Source organism: Barbus barbus, assembly GCF_936440315.1.
Source record: "Barbus barbus genome assembly, chromosome: 36".
Taxonomy (NCBI): domain Eukaryota; kingdom Metazoa; phylum Chordata; class Actinopteri; order Cypriniformes; family Cyprinidae; genus Barbus; species Barbus barbus.
This window is the reverse complement of record NC_136714.1, coordinates 18,186,013-18,210,707: the sequence shown is the minus strand read 5'-3', so window position 1 is coordinate 18,210,707 and position 24,695 is coordinate 18,186,013. Positions and strand designations below refer to the sequence as shown.

Here is a 24,695-nt window from a genome sequence, read left to right as displayed (position 1 = left end):
TGTTTATTATAGTACTCCATATTTAAGCATATCAAACCACAATACGTCTGTCTATAAAAATACCTGCAGCATATGCTTTGTCTAAGGTCTTCTGGTTCATTTCTTCATTGCCCATTTTGACTCATCTCTGTCCATCTTTACTCTGCCATATGGTCACTCAGCAAGTAGCGACTGTTGTGGGAGCTTTAGGAGGGGAAGAAGATTTAGACACACATACTCTGTGTCTTTGCTGTTTGTGTTACAAAAAGCAGGTTTATTCTGCATCTTTCAGCAAAGATATGGAGAACAGGCAGTTTCTCTCTCCCTCTTTCTCTTTAATTTTGCACACTTTTTCACATTCACACCTTGTTACACCATGGAGAAAATGTCAAGGTCTCACTTGCACTCGATCTTCCTGTACCGGTTAACTCGCCAAAATGTAACAGAACACACAGTTTTCCCTAACATTAAGTTGGGCTTCTGTCAACAGGGCCTCAGTACGAGAAGAAGAGAAGACGAGCAGACATCAAACAAAAAGGTAAGGAAAGACATACAGTCTTGTATTCACAACATATTTAAAATCAAGAGAAACATTGTGTATAATTTTGAGGTTGTAAATTATGTATATGTAAATACATTTAGAGGTTATTCAGAAATGTATGCCAGTTCACAGATGTATTTCAACCTCAGGCTGTGCTATATGGCCTTATCACTGTCCCGGATCACCTGTCACCTCTGATAGCGGTCTGGTCGGAATAGGTGACATGTCAGGCTCACTGTTGCCCATGGCGAGCTGGTGAACTGTAAACAGGTGTAATTTGTCTCAGTAGGGGTCTTAGGAGCAGGGCAGAGGGCAAGAGCAGCCATTTTCTTGTCAGAGCAGCTGGGATCTCCCTTTTTTTCTCACACCTAGCTGCCTCAGTTTAGTGAGGAAATATTCTGAGAATGTTTTATATCTGTTTTTTTTGAATATTTTTAAAAGCAGACTAGATGAAACTGAGGATATTACTTTTGTGTACGTGTCTGCAAAATCGCAGGTTTACAGCATGAACATAAGACTTGCTAAAATGTCTTTGCATTTTATACAACAGTTTGTTCCAGCCAGCGTAGCTTATTGACGGTTGATAGTTCAGAATAGCACACTAGTTGCATCACTGATCTAAATAATGATCTATTATAGATCAGTGACTACTCCACTTCTGCCATGTCAGCAAATTGCAGAAAAAAATAGTATGCTATGCAGTCTAACAGGACTGAGACTCTTCACAAGACCTATTATAGGCTATATATTATATGACATTATTATTTTTTTAATATTTAAAGGGGTCATATGATGCGATTTCAAGTTTTTCTTTCTCTTTGGAGTGTTACAAGCTGTTCGTGCATAGATGAGATCCCTAAAGTTGCAAAGACTAAAGTCTCAAACCCAAAGAGATATTCTTTATAAAAGTTAAGACTCGTCCATGCCCCCTTAAAACGGCTCAGTCAAACACGCCGCCACATGTCTATGTCACGATGTGGAAATATTTGCGTAAGCCCAAATGTTCACCCAAAGAAAGAAGGCGTGGTTTCAGTAACTGCAGTAGTGTTGATGCAGCCATGTCTGGCAGACGCTGTATGTTTCTATGCGAAGGCAAAAGCACTTTATTTGGCCTTCCGAAAGTAGATGCAATTAGGAATCACTGGTTAAGATTTATTTACAACAGAACAGCACAACCCAAATGTTCGAATTTGTGCAACGCATTTTATGGACGACAGTTTTTTGAACCTAGGAGAGTACAAGTCTGGCCATGCAAGAAGTCTATTTCTAAAAAAAAAAAAAAAAAAAAGGGTAAACTCTGACTTTGCTATGAAAATCTGGCGCTTTTAAATCAGCAACTGTAAGTATGTTTGGTATTAGTCCAAGTATTTGCTATTGACTGTTCAAAACGAGTTTTTGCGCGTGTGTGACCTACATGTTCAGATACTTTTAAGGACCACCATATTGTCTGTTAGTGCAAGATAGATGAAGTAGAATTCATTGTGTTAGTGTTGTAGGAGATGCGAGGTCAAAGGATTGACGTAGAGCAGCTTCTCAGGCAGTCACAGGCTGAACTGCTGTGGATCCAGCGACAGCTGTCAATCATAGCAGCAGGAGATGCCAATCATGCCTGGGCCCAAAAGAAGGTGAGTAATTCTGTTAAATTTACACTTTCACAATCTGATCCCTAATGGTTTCTCATACACTATACTTCTAGTAGCAATGATGGTTCTTTTACACAAGGTGGCACCATCGTGCTTCATACATCACACATCCTAACATCCTCAACTACCAATCAGAGTACAACGAGCCAGCACAATCGCCCCACCAGCCAATGGAGGGTGTGTTTGTGTCATGTGAGGAAATGACAGGTGATGCACGTAGACAGAGGGTGTGGTTGCAATACAGTGTCCTATCAGGATCATCTTGAAAGTGTAGGCCTGGTCCCCTCCCTTGAGAATAGACATGCCATCTTAAACTGACGCATTTGTAGAGGACTGCCCCAGTGCAGGGGGTGGGGAGGAGGGGGAGAGGGCAGGCAGCACTACAGGAGCAGCTGGGGTTGCTTGGCAACAGAGCAGAGGAGACTGTAACACATTCCGTATTGGGTATCTGTTTCCTTTTTTTTCTTTTTTTTTTGCCTCCAACAAGACCTGTTTCCTCAGTGCAAAGAGTGGCTAATGGCCGGGATGTGCCTACCATGCTGTCTAAGTAATCCCTCTTAATGCCCCTGTGTGCATTAAAATCTGATGTAACTGTGTGATATTTCCCCTTGTTTGTTGTCGCTGTGGGATGAATGGAGCCGAACGCCCGTTTTTTCCCCTCTGTTCCTTGAGATAACGCAAACAAATCACAGTAGGGCAAGATAGCAATACTAAGATTTCTAGGTGGCATATGGAGAACAAGATGAATTCGAATAAAGACGGAGATAATGAAATGCCAGGAACTATATATGCACTATAACCCATATATGTGAAAAATTAAATATGGTCTTCATCTTAAGGTTTGTGAAGAAAACCAGGAGGAATGTCTTTCTACAATTAGTTTGATTCTGTTTTCCTTATATGCTTAAAGACTTTATAATTATCTAAACCTGTATATTGTTAGTTCAAATATTTTTTCTTGATATTATTTTAAGCATATCTTATATTATATGCCTTCATATTTAAGGAAGGGGTCCTTAAGGAGGGGATCATCATATTTGGGCCATCAAAACCCCAGATTATGTCACTAAATAATACTAATAGCATTGAATTGTCTTTTGCAGCATTAGAAAGGCCATGCGGGAAAAGGCAAATGATTTACACATTAGTGATGGGAGTGGCTCTACACTTCACTGCTCTCCGTGTGTGCAAGTGTAGGGATACAGAGAGAAAGCCTGTGTGTGCGTATTGTAGGAGAGCAAGAGAGAGTATATCGAGGAGCATGCGCAATTCTCTATGACCGTGTATGTGTGTGTGAGAGAGAGAGAGACGGAGAGAGACGGAGAGAGAAAGAGAGCAAGAAAGGGAACGCACCGTTCTGTTGCACCACTCCTAAAGAGCCTGGAGATGCTCTCACACTGTCTGACTCCTGTTCCAGCTCAGGGCTTCTGCAGGGACACACATGCACGCATGAGCACAGAGCCACACACCACAGACGTGTCTTCACTGCCACTCCTGGCAGCCGGTGATATAAGGGAGTGGGAGCGCTAAGGAGAAGAAGGAAAGGTGGAAGCGGCTAGCGTTAAGGTACAGTACACACAAAGATCATGTATGATATGAATGAGATCAGTAGCAAAGAGAATGTGTGTGTAATGCTGTGCCGTTATGCCTACATGTCGCCCTTCCTTGGCTCAGAACAGAGCGTGCGCTGGTTCATTCCAGCTCTGGAATAATGCAAAGAAAGGCAAGCGAGCATCCTACAGGATATGGCATGATCCAGATGTGCAGGGAGACATTTGACCTGGCGGCATCTGGAGTCAGGTGGTGGATTGTGATGATGTCTTGTTGCTTAGTCTTCTACAGGAAGTTCAGAGTATGCAAGCACACAGATAACCTGAAGATATGAGTTGATCCGTGTTAATGTTTATTTTTGGGGGTCTCAGGCAACAGCTGGTCAAGGTCATGGTTAGGTGTAAATATGCACATTAGGTCATACATTAGTTTTTGTTTTTCACTCCCACCGCAGTCGTCACAGTCCCCAGGGCAGTCGGCACACAGCTGAAGTGAAAAAGTGTTTCTTCAGTTCATTTTCCAAATGAACCTGCTACTATAGAGCTCCATTTGTGAATGGACATTTCTCTTTTTTTTGGTAGGGTTGACTATCGGCTTGATTTGTTGGTCTTAATGGCTCATTAGTTCCCTGGTTATTGCTTCCATCCCACTTGCAGGGCTTTTCACTTGTTATACATGAGAAGCTGGATATATTGAGCTGTGTGTTTGACCAGCCTGTGTTTCCGTAGCTCTGCTGGCTCTGGTTGGGTTATTACTGATGGGGTAGTAGGTTGACTGGCTGTGATTGAGTCTGCTAATGTAGTGTAGCATGCAAACCAGCTGGAGACCTGGCACACACACCACAGTGCGATTGGTAGTATTACTATTCTGATACAGCAGACTGTTTTCTGAGATTATGTAAGATCTCTCAGTTAAATCCACACAGACACACAAAACAGACGCAAGAGCTTTGAAACACACATATTGTGATAGGCAACTGTTGTGTTTCTGGCATTGATACTACAGGCCAAAAGGCTGGCAGTTGAGAGTTTAAAATGTGTTTAAGGGTTAATTGTATGTGTGTCTCATTATTAATGATGCTATATTTGATCCACTAACTGTTATCAATGTTGGCGAACACACAAAAAGTCTAGTAATCTTTTTTTGTTGTTGTTGTTGCTGCATCACTGTTTCTAGCTAGATGCAACAAGCAAAATTTGGGGATTTTTTTCTGTTCATTTTAATGAGAAGGAAAAAAGTCTTTGAAATATGATGTGCTACATTTTGTAGGTTGCAGAATACAATATTATTAAGTGAAATGGGGAGAGAAATATGATGTCAAATGGACAAGAGCAGCTTTTCAGGTTGCATTTATGTGGGCCAAGACCTTTGCTTAGCAATATCTTGCTTTTAAAGCATATAACTTTTGTGCTCAATAGTCTTAGCTTAATTACTTTTCCTAAACTGTTAGAGGCTCTAATGACGAGAACAGAAAACTGCTAATTTTTAATCAGCATACTTCAATACTTGATTGGACATTAAAAATCTTGTTTGATCGCACCAATCTGTTCAATAAATGTTAGGTATTTTACTGTTAGAGGCTCTAATGACGAGAACAGAAAACTTCTCATTTTTAATCAGCATACTTCAATACTTGATTGGACATTAAAAATCTTGTTTGATCGCACCAATCTGGTCAATAAATGTTAGGTATTTTCTGCTCTGCTCTGATTTCTGTCAAAGAAGCATGGTTTTATGGTTGTATGTCTCTAGTAAATGTTGTAACATTTGAATGTTTTCATAAGGTTATATTTGAGAGTAGCTGTATGTTCTCTATTTGATAACACGGGTTCTAACATATCACATTAGTGCATTTTATTTAGCAGGAACGGATTAACTAATGATGTGCTGTTTAGTTTAAATTGTCCTATAGAGATTGTGGTACTGTGCAGCTAAGTTATTTTATGTAAATATAATTAACTATGTATCTGGCTAAACTGACTTAGCACTGATAACATATGAATTATGTATTTCAAAAGGGAATTCAGCGATCTCAGGTGTAAAAGTAATAGTTTTTAGTGTGTTTTTTGGGAAATTTTTCTGGTATTTCTTGAGTGACCATTGAGTAGGTTGCTAATAAAAAACAAGCAAACACTTGATGATCTGGGCATGATTTTTTGCCACCTAGATTGTAGCAGTGTAATGCGTAACATCAAAAAAATAGATTTTTTTAAAACTAGAAGTCTTGTGGTTACACCCACAGCATAAACAGTTTCATTCATCTGGGAGTTTACCCACACTGATTATTTAAATATGAATTTCATATGTTTGCTATTTACGTCTTAAAACTTGAAAGATATATTGTGTACCACTGAAAAACAATTACCGTTTTCGAACAGGTTTCCTGAACCATCTGATAGTCCCTCGCCATACTCACACCACTGGCTGTGCCAAAGTTGCATCAGACTGCTCAAATTAGCCCAACCACATCCAAAAGTGCCACAGAGCCAAATTATTTTACAGGGAAATACAAGTGGTTTACTTATAGTTGACATTTCTGAGATAAGAGGAATCTTTTTAAAATCAAATAAAACTTAAAGAGCCGCTAGTATGCAAAATTAACTTTTACATGTTGTTTGAACATAAATATGTGTTGGCAGTGTGTGTACAGAACCACCATTCAAGCTATATCCCTTCACAGATATAACCGACTGTGTTTTTGTAACTTATGTGTGTTTAAGTGCAACAAGACATGAAAGAGCTTAGTACTGAAATGCCATGTGACAGCTGCTTTCTGTGCACGTGCTTCAGGTGTGTGCGCTCAGAAAACCGTAAATCAGAAGTAGTGTTGTCACGGTACCAAAATTTCAGTATTCGGTACCAATACCAATGAAAATCCACAGTTCTCAGTACCAATTTAGGTACCAAAGCAAAACACAAAAAAGAGACCGGTCTCTCGAGGAGAAGTGCGCTCGGCATTTAAACAGCGGTGGTGATGAGGCTCTATTCGAATCAGGTGCGAATCTATTCGAATCATCACACGCCGCCAGCCCTGGCTATTTCAGCGCCCCTCCTCTCTCACACACCCACTCCCGTCGGGAGCCTCAGTAGCCCCTCACTGCAGAACAAATATCCAGGGGCCGGGGTTGGATCTCCATCTAGGGGGTGGAGATGGGTAAGTTTAGGGGTGGAGATTGGTAGGTTTAGGGATCAGGGGGTGGAGACGGGAAGTTTAGGTAAATGTAAGGTGGGAGGAGTTGGATCTAGATCCAACCACATCCCCTGGATCTTGTGTTCTGCAGTGAGGACCATCTCCAGTAGCCTGGTGAAGGGCGGGGTGGAATAAGGGACGGGGTGGTGATGACAATAAGGGGGAGGCAGCCAACTCGTCACTATATATATATATATATATATATATATATATATATATATATATATATAAATATAAATATAAGCGCTAATATAAGTAATGAATAAGGTAATATATTATTCTAATATGGTTATTTTATTTATTTTATTGGCATATATAACAGGTATCTGTATAAATTATAAAACACTATGACAAGGTAATGTTTAATTTATTATATTATATATACTTATTACATTTTATATTATCTCACACATGGATTGGCATTTTCTATAATGTATTTCTATAATAAAAATCTGATATATCTGATATATAATAAAATATCTGATATGACTTAATATATAATTAGCATCAAACTAAAAATATAAGTCATTTTCTTAAGGATTAAAGATTAAACGGGGGGGGGGGGAAAAAATAATTACACAACCATCAATTAGGTGGCGATATGCACTAAGCATGTAAACGACCACTGAACAAAAGAAGAAGAAAGAAACAGCATGGTGTGCTTTTTCTTAACATCCGTTTCCATAGTGACTCATTGTCTTGAGTCTTAACCAGGAGCATACTCTGTGTTGAATGAACTTACTCCCGGACGCGTTTTTGGAACCACATACCTCGAGTAAGCAAGGTTTGGGGTTATTCAACCCAAAGTTCAGGGTTTAGCTGAAGGTAAGTTAACCGTGCTTTCTGGAATACACCCCTGGTGTGTTTCATGATCTAAATCAGCCTGCAGCTGTAAAAGGAAAATATAATATACTTAAGTAAAGAAATGGGCTGAGTCTGACCAAATGCAACATTAGATTATTGACAACAGTTAAAATGTAACATTTCAGTAAATAACAAACTTTGACTTTTATGATAAATTTAGATAAGATTACATATATTTTAAGACAAGTGTACAGGTGCATATCAATAAATTAGAATGTCTTGGAAAAGTTCATTTATTTCAGTAATTCAACTCAAATTGTGAAACTCGTGTATTAAATAAATTCAATGCACACAGACTGAAATAGTTTAAGTCTTTGGTTCTTTTAATTGTGGCTCACATTTAACAAAAACCCACCAATTCTCAACAAATTAGAATACTTCATAAGATCAATATAAAAAAAAAACATTTTTAGTGAATTGTTGGCCTTCTGGAAAGTATGTTCATTTACTGTATATGTACTCAATACTTGGTAGGGGCTCCTTTTGCTTTAATTACTGCCTCAATTCGGCGTGGCATGGAGCCTGTGGCCATGGCATCAGCCTGTGGCACTGCTCAGGTGTAATGGAAGCCCAGGTTGCTTTGATAGTGGCCTTCAGGTCATCTGCATGGTTGGGTCTGGTGTCTGTCGTGGGGGGAGAGTCATGGCCTAATGGTTAGAGAGTCGGACTCGTAATCCAAAGGTTGCGGGTTCGAGTCTCGGGCTGGCAGGGATTGTAGGTGGGGGGAGTGAATGTCCAGCGCTCTATCCACCCTCAATACCGCGACTGAGGTGCCCTTGAGCAAGGCACCGAACCCCCAACTGATCCCTGGGCGCCGCACCATAAATGGCATAAATCCGGGTGTGGGTTCACGGTGTGTGTGTGTGTTCACTGCTGTGTGTGTGCACGTTGGATGGGTTAAATGCAGAGCACGAATTCCGAGTATGGGTCACCATACTTGGCAGTATGTCACTTCACTTCCTCTTGACAATACCCCATAGATTCTTTTTGGGATCAGGTCAGGCGAGTTTGCTGGCCAATCAAGCACAGTAACACCATGGTCATTGAACCAGCTTTTGGTACCTTTGGCAGTGTGGGCAGGTGCCAAGTCCTGCTGGAAAATGAAATCAGCATCTCCATAAAGCTCGTCAGCATAAGGAAGCATGAAGTGCTCTAAAATTTCCTGGTAGAAGCTGCGTTGACTGTGGACTTCAGAAAACACAGTGGACCAACACCAGCAGATGACATGGCAGCCCAGATCATCACTGACTGTGGAAACTTCACACTGGACTTCAAGCTACATGGATTCTGTGCCTCTTCACTCTTCCTTCAGACTCTGGGACCTTGATTTCCAAATGAAATACAAAATTTACTTTCATCTGAAAAGAGGACTTTGTACCACTGAGCAACAGTCCAGTTCTTTTTCTCCACAGCCCAGATAAGACGCTTCTGATGTTCTCTCTGGTTCAGAAGCGGCTTGGTAGCCTTTTTCCTGAAGACGTCTGAGCGGTGACCCCTTGATGCACTGACTCCAGCTTCAGTCCTCTCCTTGTGAAGCTCTCCCAAGTGTTTGAATTAGCTTTGCTTGACAGTATTCTCAAGCTTGCAGTCATCCCTGTTGCTTGTGCACCTTTTCCTACCCAAATTCTTCCTTCCAGTCAACTTTGCATTTAATATGCTTTGATACAGCACTCTGTAAACAGCCACACCTTTTCAGTAATGACCCTCTGTGACTTACCCTCTTTGTGGAGGGCGTCAATGTTCGTCTTCTGGATCATTGCCAAGTGAGCAGTCTTTTCCATTATTGTGGTTTCAAAGAACAAGAGATACCCAGAATTTATACTGTAGGGATGGTCATTAATTGAAACTCAAATGTAAATATTCTAATATTTTGAGATACTGATTTTTGACTTTCATGAGCTGTAAGCTCTAATCATCAAAATTAAAACAAAAAAAAAAACTTTTGAAATGTTTTACTTTACATGCAATGAATCTAAAATATATGAAGGTTTCACTTTTTGAAATAACTTACAAGAAAAAATTAACTTTTTCACAACATTCTAATTTATTGAGATGCACCTGTATATCAAATAGAAGGAAATTGTAGTATTAAAAACACTTTACAATAAGATTCCATTTGTTAGACGACATGACATATCAATAAACAATAGTTACAGTATATAGCAATTATTCTTCTTGGGGTTAATAATTTTTTTTACTAATACATAAAATCAAAAATTGAATGTTAAAATTATTTAATTAACAATGAACAAACATGAATGATCAAGTGTTTTAATTAAATAACATTCAAAAACATTAATGTAAAAATATATTGTTCACTCACTGTAAGTTGATGTTAGATGATAACATGAAGTCATGTCAATGAATGGTATCTTATTGTAAAGTCTATACAGGAGATAAGATTTGACTGTACTCATTTAATCCAAACTGTGTACATATTTAATTTTAAAGGGCTTTCAAAACCTGCTAGAGTTATCCTGCCAAGAATAACAACTAACTAAGCCGTTTTTCCACTATCGGGCCGAACGGTTCTAAAGCCGCGTTCACACTACCAGCGGCACGCAACGACAAAGCGACAAGATCCTATTCATTTCAATAGAAAGCTGGCGATTTCCAGCGACACGAGCGACAGCGACCGTTGGCGACCGGATGTGAGCGTGTTGAGCGACGCGACAAAGTTGAGAATCCTTCAACCTTGTGACTTTCGGGAGCAACAGCCAATACGAGCAACAGTAGAGCTCACGTGATCCTCTCTCAGCTATTGCGGTGAGGAATATCATTCATAAACGTTACCTAGGCAACCAGAGGTGGGAACGCCCACTAGTGACTTAAATCGCCACTCAGGGTGAAAGGCAACGACAAAGTCGCTGGTAGTGTGAACGCGGCTTAAGGCCGCATGTCCACCAAAGCGTTTTTTCCCGAGGCTGGCGTATTTTTTCAATTGTTCTAAATAGGAGTGCCGCGTTTTTTAAAACCCCAGGAGCGTGCCGAGCGCTGAGCGTCTTTTTCGCGCTGAGCGTTCAGCGTTCGGGCATTTTTTTTCTCGGCGCCGAGAGCTGAAGAATGTTCAACTTTGGATAAACGCTGCGCTCATCACTGTCTCTTTTCAGTCAGCTCAACCAGTCAACCAATTTCAGTCAACCAATCAGAGTGGAGGAGGGGCAGGACTACTGACTGTACTACGGCTGAATAACAATGAAGAAATTATTAATATTGCTTGTCTCAGAGTTTTTATTTCTTTACTAGATCGAATTGCCGGACTACCATAATAGTGTTATGAAATATAATGTTTGGAGAAACATTTTATTCGCGATGTGTCTGCCATTACTTCAGCGGATATTCCGTATCATAGCAACCACAGCGTCTCAACGGAAAAAAAATGCCGCGCTCACAGCCGAGTGTTTTCTGCTGGCAAAAATTCTCGGCATGGTTAGACAACCGTGCTGAGCCGTGCTGGTAGAGTGCGTGTGCAAGACGTCGCCACTCTGTTGCCTGGCTACCAGTTTCTCCATAGTTGGCTAAGTGGAAGCTCGCTATTTGATCAAACAGCCAAGTAAACAGCTACGCTACGTTCAATATAAAAAATTTAAAAAATGTCTGAGACAGTCAAATATCTGATCATCGTCCATATCGCTGTTTACATTACACTTGCGTTACCAAGGCAACGACTGACGCATTTGTATTACATTCCAACAGGCTCTGTTATCAGCACCACAGTGGAAAACGAAACCGTATCCGTGCTGACTGGCCCGGATCGGCACGGAATGGAAGGTTAAGCAAAGAGAACTGTTCGGCCCGATAGTGGATAAGCGGCTAATCTTAGCCAAAAAAAAAAAAGCCCAGAACTGCTTTTCTGATGGACTGATACGACATCAACACTGTTAACCATTTGTATATTCTCTAACACGCATATTTTAGATTCACTATTCATTTAAATGCCTCTGGTATGCAAAAAAGTAAATACCATCATGTCCTCCTGTTTTTTTTTAACCTAATAAAAGTTATAGGAGCATGAAATAATTAATAAAGAAACTTCATTCTAATGCTCATTAGATTAGCATTAGCCGCCCTTATGCTAACGATTAACTCCGCTATAACGGCAATGTTTATTTCAATCCGACATTCAAATTAAAATATGGAATAATAATCATAATAGAAGATCTAAATATTAAATTGAAACTTACCTGCTCTTTCATTTGATCCGGGTGTCGGTCTTTAAAGTGTTTTGTTGTGTATCCTCCTTTTGAGGTCGCCCTGTCTCAGTGCTTTTATGAAGTGAGTGCATCTGCGCACCTCTCAGATAGCGCAGCAAGAACCCGATTGACCGAGTACTCCTACCACCGGTACTTAAAGAAACCTGGTACCGTGATGTTTTAATTTTTGGTCCTGAAGTACCGGGTCTTTTGACAACACTAATCAGAAGTTTAAACTGGGTTGTAAAGGCACAGCCCTACTCTGTAAAAGGGGAGGGTCAGCAGCTCATATGCATTTAAAGAAACATGTACAAAAACAGCGTGTTTCTACTTAGGCATTTTCAAAAATATATACTAAATGATCTGTGGGGTATTTTGAGCTGAAACTTAACAGACACATTCTGGAGACACCTGTGACTTATATTACATATTGTTACATGCACGATTGTGTCCACTCTGTTCATCCTGAAAGTTTGCTTGGTAAGTCACTGCCCTGTCTGCCCTCTTCCCCTGCAGCTGAAGCAGGAAGCCCAGCCGTTGCACCTGGCCTCTCACGCAGCCCACCATGTGAATCGCTGCTACCTCCTAGAGGAAAAGAACAGAGCTCTTAAACTAGAGCTAGCCGCTCTCAAACAGCAGAAACAGCAGCACCGATCTCTGGTAAGTCAGTTGTGGTGTGTTTTTGTTGCTTATTTGTTCAGGTTTTGGCAATAGTCACACTTCTGGATTTCAGCATGTTGTCTGAAACTCCTCTTCCCTGGTGAGAAGCTTAATGAGTGACAGCAACAGTTGTTTTCTGTAAGGTAAAAGTCCCTGAATTGTCTACTGTGTTCAAAGTGGTGTGATGCTGGAGCTGTTGCCCTGGCAACAAGCCCACTGGTGAGGGAGGTCAGGTTGGTAATGGAAAACTGACAGACCATAATAATGGCTTTTGTTATAAGCCTCAGTTGCAACAGATCAATTTCATCCCGCTGAATGGAGATGGGAAGTGACATGCACAAATTTAACTGAGGTTGAGCACTGCTGAGAAAGTTTGCTGTACTTTAGAGCATACTTTAGAATTTTACCGGAAATTAAGCAAGGTTTTTTAAGGGGATTGAGAAAGGGATGAAAATCAAGTCATCACTTACTCACCCTTGTATTGTTCCAAACCTGTATGACTATCTTCCTTGCAACTCGGAAGGAGACTGATAATCTTCCCCTCCAGTGGGCTGTTCACCGTTGCCATCAGATTTTTCGGTCGGTGAACTGAACTCTGATTTGTTGAAATCTTTCAGACCAGTTTTGTGAACTTTATTAACTGATTCATTTAAAAGATTGTACTCTAAAGAATGATTTGTTCATGAACCAGGCATTTCTCATAAGAACTTTCAAAGGAGAGTTTGAGTCGATGTCAACATTTTCTGTTATTAACAACTTACACTGTGGACTCAGTATTTGTTTTTTAAAGACAAAGTTTTATTCAGAAAGGATTATTTAAATTAAATGATCAAAAGTGGCAGTAAAGACACCTAAAATGCTACAAAAGATTTCTGTTTTGAATAGTGCTGTCAAATGATTAGTCGCGATTAATCACATCCACAATAAAAGTTTTTGTCTACATAATATATGCGTGTTCTCCCTCTCGTTTGATTAATCATTTGGTTCAGGTGTGTCCCGTTAATTACCCTTGTTTAATTCAGTATTTAAAGTGTTGTCTGTTCCTTGTGTCCTTTGTCTTTGGCCCGTGGGGACCTTCCCTTCTTGGAGTATGCGGTTGAGTTCAACCTGCTCTGTTAAAACGAGAGAGTTCAACCTGCTCTCGTTTTAACGGCGTTCGATGACGCTGTGCTGAACTCACTGTTCTGGATCGGGGAAAATTACCACCTCCCAGATATCAGCTGGAGGGAAGCTATCATCCGGGTGTCTGCAGAGCATCTATCCCCGATCCAGAGCACAGCTAGACCCAGAGACCAGCCCACCATCACCCCGCTGTGTGGAGCCCAAGCCCGAGCCCACTGATGGCAGAGAACCCGAGCCCGCCGTGACCGACAAGCCATCGCCGAACGGAGTGACAGAGCTGAGGATCACCGTGGAGCCGGAGGTAAAAGTAACGTCAGACCAGGTGCAAGAGCTGGCGACAACGCCCGCCACGAGGCAAAAAGCCGTGGACAGCGAGAGCGTGGAGAGGAGCTCCACCCACTGCACCAAGGCTGAGGGTGAGCTTATTGTGGATCTGGGAATGTGGAACGCTGAAGGGGATCCCGAATTGGAATTATGGGCTGACCTGCTCTTTCTCCTCCCTCCTTTGTCGGAGCCCTCTGTCAGTCCTGTCCCCATGTCCAGCCCGGAAAGGGCTGTTCTTCCCGCGTCTGGCCCAGGGAGGGCCTCTGATCACCCTCAGCCCACCATCTGTGCGGTGGGATCGCGGTGTCAATCCGTAATGTCAATGACAGAATCATGCCGATGAGTGATGCAGTGTCGTCTAAGGGCCCGAAGACCATGGGCATCCAACAAAGGTGTTCGGCCTTGTCCCTTACGAATTCTCCAGTTTCTCTGAATCTTTTGATGATGTTATGCTCTGTAGATGATGAGATTTGCATAGCCTTTGCAATTTGACGTTGAGTAACGTTGTTTTTAAAGTATTCCACAATCTTTTTATGCACTCTTTCACAGATTGGAGAGCCTATGTCCATCTTTACTTCTGAGAGACTCTGCCTCTCTAAGACATCCCATTTATAGCTAATCATGTTACAGACCTGATGTCAGTTAACTTAATTAGTAGCTAGATGTTCTCCCAGCTGAATCTTTTCAAAACTTTGCTTTTTCAGCCCTTTGTTAGTGCCATCTTTTTTTAGACCTGTAGCAGGCATCAAATTTGAAAAGAGCTCATTTAGTGGATAAAAGTGTAAAATTTCTCTGTGTAAACATTTGTTATGTTCTCTATGTTCTATTGTGAATAAAATATTGGCTCATGTGATTTGAAAGCATTTTAGTTTATAAAACAGAATTCAGAATCCGGAATTTGGGTTGTAAATGCTGTTCTTTTACATTTCTATTTATCAAAGAATCCTGAAAAAGTATCATGGTTTCAACAAAAATATTAAGCAGCACAGCTGTTGTCAACATTGATAATACTAAAAAATGTTTCTTGAGCATCAAAACAGCATGATTCCTGAAGGACGCGACACTGGAGACAATGGCTGCTAAAAAATTCAGCTGTGCCAACAAAGGAAAAAAATAATTTTTTTAATATTTTCAAATTGAAAACAACTATTTTAAATTGCAATAATTTATTATTTCAATGATTTATTATAATTTAAATTTCATAATACTGATATAATATAAAGACATTTCTTTGAGACACATTACAAAATTGTACCCCTTATTTTGAATGGTAGTGTAAAAGCGCTTTTCACATAGAATGATATCTTATGGCTTTAGCAGACTAAAAATATGGTGTATATATACAAATTGAATGATATTATGCTTTTATGTTCCTTAACAGATAGTAGTGCTCTAAATGTAACAGCACCACAGTAGGTAGGGCCTAATTCATACTATCAATACTTTATTTAATAAATTGTATTATAAGTAGGCAGGGGCAAGAATGTCTGTGTGAGTATCAAGAACACACTCACACATGCCATTTCAAATATTTTGAGTTTGTGTGTTGCTTTGAAAATTCATTTAAACAAACTTTAGTAATAAACTTAACACAATGTTAGATTGTCAATGTTTTTTTTTTTTAATGCAAACCTGCCTGAAGTCTTTTAGTTGAAAGAGAGAGAAAGGAACATCAAGTCTGCCAAGGCTGGCATTGGTTCAGATTCAAAAATGATCACACCTCTTCATTTATTAGCTTCAGTTGTGATAGTGGTGAACCAGATGAATATGCCGTGACAGTTGTTGCAGTGCAAGTCCTATGGCTGGTTGCCAGGCGACCGTCTCTGACAGACAGCGCAGAGAGTGAACCTGTGGTGAGGAATGATCTTCTGTCTCTAGAGGAAGTGTCTCACGCCTGCTGCTGCTTAGGAACCGCCCACCTCATCTCTGTGGCACTGCCTGTCCTGCAGAGAAAGGAAGGCCATGGAAAAGCCTGGCTGTAGTATAATTAGTTTCATGAATAGCAGTCATGACTACAATGACAAAAGCAGATAATTAATACAGAGTAATAACAGTCCGGAGAGAGGCACATCTACTTAATTAGCTGAGCCAAAGTATGTTTCAGTAGAGAATTTAGATGAGTGAAAGGAGTACACAGTGTTTTTCTGTGTAAGGATGTTGCCAGTCAAGAGAAGATAGGGTTATATCAGAAGGGTTGGGCCCTGACTTGGGTTGCCATGTCCTCTAATAGAATTAGACTGAGACAGTGATCTCTTAGCTGGGCCATTCTGCTTGCTTAACTGTATTTTCCTCTCCATTGCATTGACTGCTGGAGTCATTTGGAGCAGGAGGTCCATTCCATTCCAGATCCTTGTCTCAATAGATAGACCAGGACAGGAAGCATCAGCTCCAGCTGAATTTGTGCCTGCTGAGAGCTTGTCATTGTTAATTGCAATCTTGTGTTGAAACGTGAACGCGATAGAACAAAGTGAATGTTTCAGGATGTAGGCTATTTGCTTGAGTGTCATCTGAAATAAAAGCAAATCCAAAGTTCTGTCATGAAACTCTATATGGCGCAGTATAATAGGTCTAACTCAATCTGACAGGTGCAGCTGATTGGTTCTTTGTATCAGCAGCCAATGAGCTTGCTGCTCAACATTCAAATATGTGGTTAGTGCTTGCTGTAGCAGTTGTAGCGCGGTTCAGAAACCCTCTACCTTCCCTAGCTCCACCTGTATACAGTAGATCTGCTATGGGGTGATTCGTGTATATTATATATGAGGGTTATTTTATATGTTATATGTGCAGCAGCAGTATTTATTACTTGCTCACAGCAGCATGTTATGGATGTATTGACAGTAGCAAGTGTAGCAAGTAGCAGCATAGCATATTTACCACAACCAAACACATTAAGACATTGTTATATACATTACTTTGCTAAACCCTCTGAGAGTTGTCAGGATAGAACTTTACTTAAGTTATATTTCAAGATGCACAATATTAAAATTAATCTGATACAGATATGTCAATAATAATTATTCTTGTAATAAATAAATGAAAACTAAAACTGTTAAAACTATAAAGTCAGTTGTTTGTGATTTTAGTGAATTTTGGTATTATGTCATTAAAATGGATATTGGAATTTTGGTATTATGTCATTGGTTTTTAAATATTCACTTAGATGACTAAAAAATGAATGAAAATGTAATATTTATTTTTAAATAGGGTTAATGCACTATTAAATATGCAATATAAACCAATACTGTTCAATTAAAATATCTTTAGTAACTGATATGGTCCCAATATCTAATCTAGTTAGTTTTTAAATATTTTGTGTTTAAAGAAACATTAAACTAAAGTTCTTTCTTTAAATTACAGTTTTGCTAATCACTTGCCTAATTTCTTAAAACCCACAGCATTATGTGGAAGTCATATATTATGAGCATGATTGGCCATGGGGAATAATATTGTGACCTCAGTTCTCTGAAAGCAATTTTCACAATTGATTTCTGCATGCCAGTTGCCAAAACAGAATGAATCACTGCCTGTAAACTAAAACCTGGGATTAATATTTATTCCTCTGCTGCTTGTGAAGTCACATTTTTAGAGTCGTGCCTCTGTGACTCTAAAAACAACAAAACACCTTCAGGGAAGATACTTGGTTTAGTTTCTGTAGCGAATATCCCTTCTGCTGTTCCTCTAAATGAAGCATCACGGAGAGATACATATAGTCAAGGGTTTAAAACTAATAAGATCTTTGCTACAATCATATTAACATCAAATGCATAATATTCAGTTGGATATTTGAGATTTTATGTAAAGAAAACTAATTTCCAACATGTGTAACAACAATAAACGAAGTTCAACAAAATAATACATTTTTGCAGCGTACTTGATGTATCTTACTAATGTCTGTCTAAAGTTATCCTCTGTAGAGAAGCTTCTATCAAGAACAAACTGTCGAACTAAATGTAAATAGTAACTATCCTAACTCTCCCAGACCTCTCCATGCTATGAAATACTTGCTTTTCCTTTTTTTTTTAAGAATGAAGACTGCAGATGATTTCTAGACACTATTACTCTTATACCCATTTTTACCAACATGGACAGTGTCCACTGAAGCTGTACAGTGACCCAGTGTAGTGAAGGACTTTTTGCTTCACCTTCCAATGGCAAGTGAATTGAGAATATTTCATACCATCAATGAAACTGCATTTTTTTGTATTATTCCTTTTTTGGTATTATTTAGCTGTTTTTTTTTTCTCTTGCCCAGTAGTAACAGAGAGCAGAGGTCATTATTTTGAAACTACAGCTGCGACAAAACCATGACACAGTGTTAAGTTTTAATATTTAGTGTGCTTGTCTTCACTGTTTCTGTAATGTATAAGCACTCCCTTTAACTGGAAATCTATATAGGCCACCCCATACATATGGAATCCCATAATTTTATCGGCGCTTTAAAAGCTTTGCGGTATGATGCTTCGTATCCATTACACTTGCAGCTCTATTTCGATGCGGTGTGTAGATCTCCCTCTTAGAGTGAGCTGAAAGCCACATCCTGCATCATTTTATACCTAATCATGTTTGCAAGCAGAGGTATCAGTCTGACTGCAGGGTTTCTCAGACGTGGGACTCCGTTAAAGCAGTGCTGATTACAGCAGACGGTGAAGCAAAGAGGACGGTACCTCTGAAGCAGGGTAACGCGAGCCTCTGTTCATGATGTGACTTTGTGTGTGTGTCAGTGTGGTGATTTTGCTTTGTTAAAGAGAGCATTAAACAGAAATCATTGTTAATTAAGTCCATTTGAGCTCTCAAATAGATTGAAAAGGTAAATCTTTTGTTTTCTTGAAAACAATGTCAGATTCACTCACAATTTAATTTCATTTTCTATTTAATTGATTAGTTTTCTGATGTTCAATAAAAATTAAATTTTAATTTTCTAATAATGTCATAATATTTCATATTTTATTGTATTTGTTTTTATTTGTCATGTTTTATATATTTTGATAATATCAATATTTTGTATTAATTCTACTAATATCCTATTTATGGACATTTTAATAATAGTACTGTTAAAGGGACAGTTCACCCAAAAATGAAAATTCAGTTTTAATAACTCACCCTCATGTCATTCCTTCGTTCATCTTCAGAACTCAAATTATTTTGATGAAATCTGAAAGGTTTCTGACCCTGCATAGACAGCAACGGAACTAAGAAATTATTGAATAATAATTATTGAAAAAAATATTCTCGTAGCTTTATGTGAAAAAAGTGACGTGAGGCCTAGTATGGTAACCATACTCGGAATTCGTGCACTGCATTTAACCCATTCAAAGTGCACACACACACAGCAGTGAACACACACACACTGTGAACACACACCCGGAGCAGAACGTGTCAGTTGCGTTGCTGTCTATGCAGGGTCAGAAAATTCTCGGATTTCATCAACAATATCTTAATTTGTGTTCCAAAGATGAACTAAGGTCTTACGGCTTTGGAACGACATGAGGAAGGGATTTAAATTATTGTAAAACTTCACAATAATCAATTTGTTAAAAATTCATCAGCATTTATTAATAATGATTAATATTAATTCAATAATTAACTAATGTTAATTTATACAAAAGTTAAAAATGTATTAGTAGATAGATAAATGCTGCAAAAGTATTGTTCATTGTTGTTATTTAATAATTAATAATAAGTAATTTCCAGTATGAAGAGAAACACATTTCAGTAAACATTGGGCGTCAATCCCTGCTTATGGGGTACATAAGCCAAAAACACGTTAAAGATTTTTCCCAATTAGCTCCACCTATTCCCTGTGTCTGCTTCACTTCTGCATGGAGGTTTGGTACCGGCAGGGAGGGATCATGGTTTTAGGAGTTGCTGCCCACTCGACAGCCTATTTCCATAATTTCCCCTCCCACTTCCTCTCTCCTCCACCCGCATTCAGCATCAGTCACTCAGGGAGGGGATGGAGGGCAGACCGTAGCGTATGGTGGGGGAGCACTGTGCCTTTGCTTCTGCAGCATGCAGCAGGCCTTGTAAAGAGAGAAGGAGAGCGAGGAAGAGAGAGAGCTGCCGTTACCGCTGTCTGACATTTGCACGCCCAGAGGAAGCAAGACAGAGGAGGAGAGGAAGAGTGCAAAAGGGAAAGAACATTTTCTGCAGGTTTAAGAGCCTTAGGAACTGAGACGGTAAATATTTCTTCTTTTGCTGCAATTCTCTGTTTCTCTCACTTTCTTTCCTCTGCCTGCAGCTTGGCTGTGGGGATTCCAGCGTGTGTTTCTGCATGAGGAGATGTGCAGCATAGTAAATCCTCTCTCTCTCTCTCTCTCTCTCTCTCTCTCTCTCTCTCTCTCTCTGAGTATACGTTCTCATAGCTGGGTATTGCCCCAGTTCATACATCATGTATTTTCATGCTTTTAGATGCATGATGAAGGATGATGCAAGAACTCAAGTGATTTTTCTCAACCATGATAACAGATCAAGGGTTTCTCTTTAAACATGTATGTATGTATTATCAAAAATACAAAAATACAAACACATGTGCCATCATTGTTACTTTTCTGCATTTCCATGAATTTAGAGGCAGCAGGTTAAAGATTTTCTAAACCGTGATTTTAAGTTTGTTGTTTTATGAAGTCCTGGGTCAGACTTTTAAAATTGGACAGCCAGCTTCCTCACTGCATCTCGCCGATTGTCATTGTTAGTGTGAATCCCCCGCCTTTAGCTGAGTGACACTTGCTGTTCAATAGTTATTGACTTATTTAAAAATACCCCACGCCCTGTGTTCTTCTTCTGGTCCTCTTACAATCCACTCAGACAGTCATGTAAATGAATGCATTATTTGCTGTTTGCAAGATTAGAATATGTCAGTCAGCACATTGTCTCAATTAAATGTGTATTCGTATGCTCACTACCTTTTAAAGTGGATGTTATTATGTGCAAGACCCATAATCGTCTTTGTAAATGTACATCATTAGTATTGCATTGTATATTCCCTTTGGAAATGTAAATCTTAATGTAAAGTCCTCCGTCTTTGTCTTAATTAAGTGGCCCTTTGCTTCAGGACATTTGCAAGAGTTATCATCCAAACAAGAACTTCCTAATACATTAAGCTAGTGTACATTCAAAGTCAGTCAGGATGTTCTCAATACCAAACCGAGCCTTGAGTCTCAGCCAGATTCATCACTGTTTCTTTTTTAGGATAGTGGGGGAAACGGGCTTAAATGACGGTACTCTAATACCCAGCTAACAAGCCATCCTGAGCTGCCTCAAAATCCATGATGCTGTCAAAGTGATTCAAAGTGGCTTATTTCTAGTGATAATGCACATAAATGTTTAGAGAAATAATAATTCTGAATAGAGAGCTGCAGGAATGAGTCCTAAAACCTGAAAAGGAACTGGTTCCATCGTCCCTAAGTCAATAGGTTTTTGTGGTTAAATGCCTGAAATAAGGTTTGTGGTTAACACAAACTCAAGATATTTTTCTTTATTCAAAGACACAAAACATGTCATTGCTATGCTATTACTTTTTACCCCGATTTTTTTTAAATATACTTTTATGTGTTTTTAAAAAGATGATTGCTAACAAGTGGCTAAATGGGACTACAGAGGCTTTCAGGGCAATTAAACTTCATCACACAGAATAGGAAAATGCTTCTACTCACTAGTCTGCTTTTACTGCCTTGCTGTGTTTATATTCACACTCCTGCAGACTGTTCTAGCTAACATTTGTCAACGTGTAGATTTTAAAGATTGGACAGAAGCTTAATAGTGGCGATGTTGAAGTCATGCGATCATGGTGTAATTCACGTACAGTCTATAGTTAGCATTTTTTTCAGCTTCTGGCAGTTTTAAAAGCTGCATTCATTTCTGGAGATTATCCCGACGAACAAAAAAGGTATGAACTGTAAACCTTTGTTGGTCATAGAGCTTATTTTTTGCAATAATCCAAAGCTATTGAAAAAAAAATTAGATTGGATTTTTTTGAGAACCACGGTGATGTTAAGTTCTGGGCTGGTCTGCAAAAATATTTCAAAATACGGCAGTGCTTTATAGAGGGTTGCTGCGTGGCTGCTGCTTTTGCAGAACTGTCCTTACAAAGAAAGTCAGTGGGGTCCAAAACAACCTTGAACCCAACAGACTTGTTATACAGTCATACAGGTTTGGAACAACATTAAGGTGATTAAATGATCATTTAATTTTCATTTTTGGGTGAACTGTTCATTTAAAATTTTGTTAAAAACAGAGATTCACTGATAATCACAGCCTAACAAACTCAGAGGCTTCTTGGCACCAAGAGTCTCGGGACGGCAGGATGCTGAGCCAAGAATAAATCAATCACCATGTTGACATCCTGAACACTGTAGCATCATTATCCCACCCTATGCATATATCTCTGGAGTTCGCAGGAGGAAGCTTCCACCACTACATATGACAGTGTCATGAGAGAGGCTGGGAGATTAGAATACAACGATTAAGTCTCTGTGCAGCATTTAACAATGAGCTTAAGATTTCATTTGAGTTTTTTTTATTTTAATTTTAACTTGTTCTTGTCGCCTTCCCTCATTTCATACTTTCATGTTTACTGTGTGGAGACATGCTGATATCGCGTTTGGTCTCGTTCTGTCTCGCGCATCTTGTCAGTGTCTGCGTTGCTTGGCCATTTGTTGTGAAAATATAAGGAAAGTGTGTCCAGCTAAATTCAATTAGTATTTTGTTAGACGGGTATAAAAAAAACTTAGTTTACCGCGGTAGTTGTCGTGTGAAGGCCTCCTCATGTGAAGACCGAAGAATGTAAAGACCATCGACTCTACCATGCGACTCCACCGGGCACCTTGCAAAATAGACACCTGTCTATTTTGAATTCCCAGGCAGTGTCCCTTTAGTCCCCCACTCCAGAGATTATCTCTCAAAACATGTAGGAGTCCTGAATAATCCTACGTTTCCCTAGAAACCCTTTCGCAAACACGGACCCCCTCCGAGGCATCTTTGCCCCCATTTCGCATAAGACAGATGTATATAAATTGATAACATGGTTACTGGAGTCAAACAGTATCTTATAATGACAGGGCAGGCGAAACCCGAGATTTCCTTCCCATAGAGATGCACTTCCTCCCTGTTGAAATGTACCACGTCATGGTGATTCTTTTCAGGGTGTACAATTACACATGAACCATCTTGTATTTTCACAGCCCTGGACCGTTTACCAAGTGGAGGGAGTTTGCTGTACCCTGCAAGTTTGGTTTAACAATGAATTGTGAATGAGTGCCAAATAGGCTGCTCATTCTCATGGTTAACGTGCTACCTGGATGAGTAGGTTTCTATAGCAACCCCAGAGTCCCCTCCCCCACTGTAAAATGCACATGAGCACGCAGTGCATACCGCTTTGATACTGTCATTTTGCAAGTCGAGCAGCGCAAGGATTTACCGTACAGTGTTAATAAGTCAGATAAATGATCTGCGTTTTCTCATTCATCTCATGTAATGGGAGGTGTTGTCTTGATATAATGAGGATGGTTTGGATGAAAAAGCCCTCGGTTTAGGAAAGCTCAGCTGTGTAACATGTTGACACAGATGAAACGCTTGTTACTTCCACACCACTAGATTTGAGCTCCCAGCTGTTCCTTCTCTGCCACTGCTTGAAGAGCCCTAATTCTATGCATCACTGCTTTAAAACACCCATTGTTAGGTGTCACACACCCTCACACACTTGCAGAGCTTTCTTTTTGGCATACCAAGATACATTCTTTATGCTAAATGCCCTATCTAACACTGTTCTTAAAGTAATACTGCCTTCGAAGGACTGGGATACTGGGATTGGCCCAAGATGCTGTCAGTCATGAACAGTATCTGCTGAGAATCAGGAGAGCTCATCTATCTATTGCCTTAAATATTTCAGACCATTCCTAGATGGGAACTCTGTAAATGTGCATGATAAAGAATGTAATGAACTTTTGACGTCACATTTATAACTGAATTGTAATTTGTGTACCAACCGCATAATACCTTTTTTTTTTTTTTTTTTTTTTAAGGCTTTACCATACTTTTTGTTGTAATTTTTTTTTAGAGATGACCTGAAATGTGACTGTTTTATGTACTTTATATAGTGCATGCATCTATCCTTATCTTTTCATTTGTGTCAGGTTGTTGTTTCATTTGAGTAAATATGGAATTGTCCTTGGTTAAGGTACTTTTTCATAGTATCTGGAATCTGCTTCAATTCAGTCCTTTTAGTTAAATGATAAAATTCACTTTATCTTCCATGTATTCTGTTATAAAATCTGTATTTAAATCTTGTCAGTTAAATCAGTCATGTTCTTTATTTTTTATTTTTCATCATTCTAGGAGTCAGAGGTCAACGAGCGGAGGAAAAGGTGTCAGATCCTTGAGAGAGAAGTGAAGAATAAGACATTAGAATGTAAGACTTTGGTGAGTACAAGCTACGCAGTGCATGGCTGATAATGTCAGAAAGTCATTTGAGTTCTTCTAGTGCATTCCATAAAGCGTAAACCACAACTGATACACTGGTCTGTACACTTTAAAGATTGAAAGCTGTTCTCCTGGGTATTTTTTCGGAAATGCATGCCTTCCTTTGGCTAAAGCTTTCAATGCTCTCGACAACCAATCCTGTTGCTCAAGCA

At 39.5% G+C, this 24,695-nt stretch overlaps 1 protein-coding gene across 1 annotated transcript in view; it reads left to right on the top strand.

Moving 5' to 3' along the window:
* Positions 1–2,019: 2,019 nt before the first annotated feature.
* Positions 2,020–24,695, top strand: part of LOC306856176 (RIMS-binding protein 2-like) — a gene marked incomplete at both ends in the record, with an annotated part of 89,755 nt that continues 67,079 nt past the window's right edge. The window contains 2 exons of the mRNA XM_079395259.1: positions 2,020–2,145; positions 24,400–24,483. Of these exons, the coding sequence (XP_079251385.1) occupies positions 2,020–2,145; positions 24,400–24,483 (210 nt within the window). The remainder of the gene's footprint in view (positions 2,146–24,399; positions 24,484–24,695) is intronic.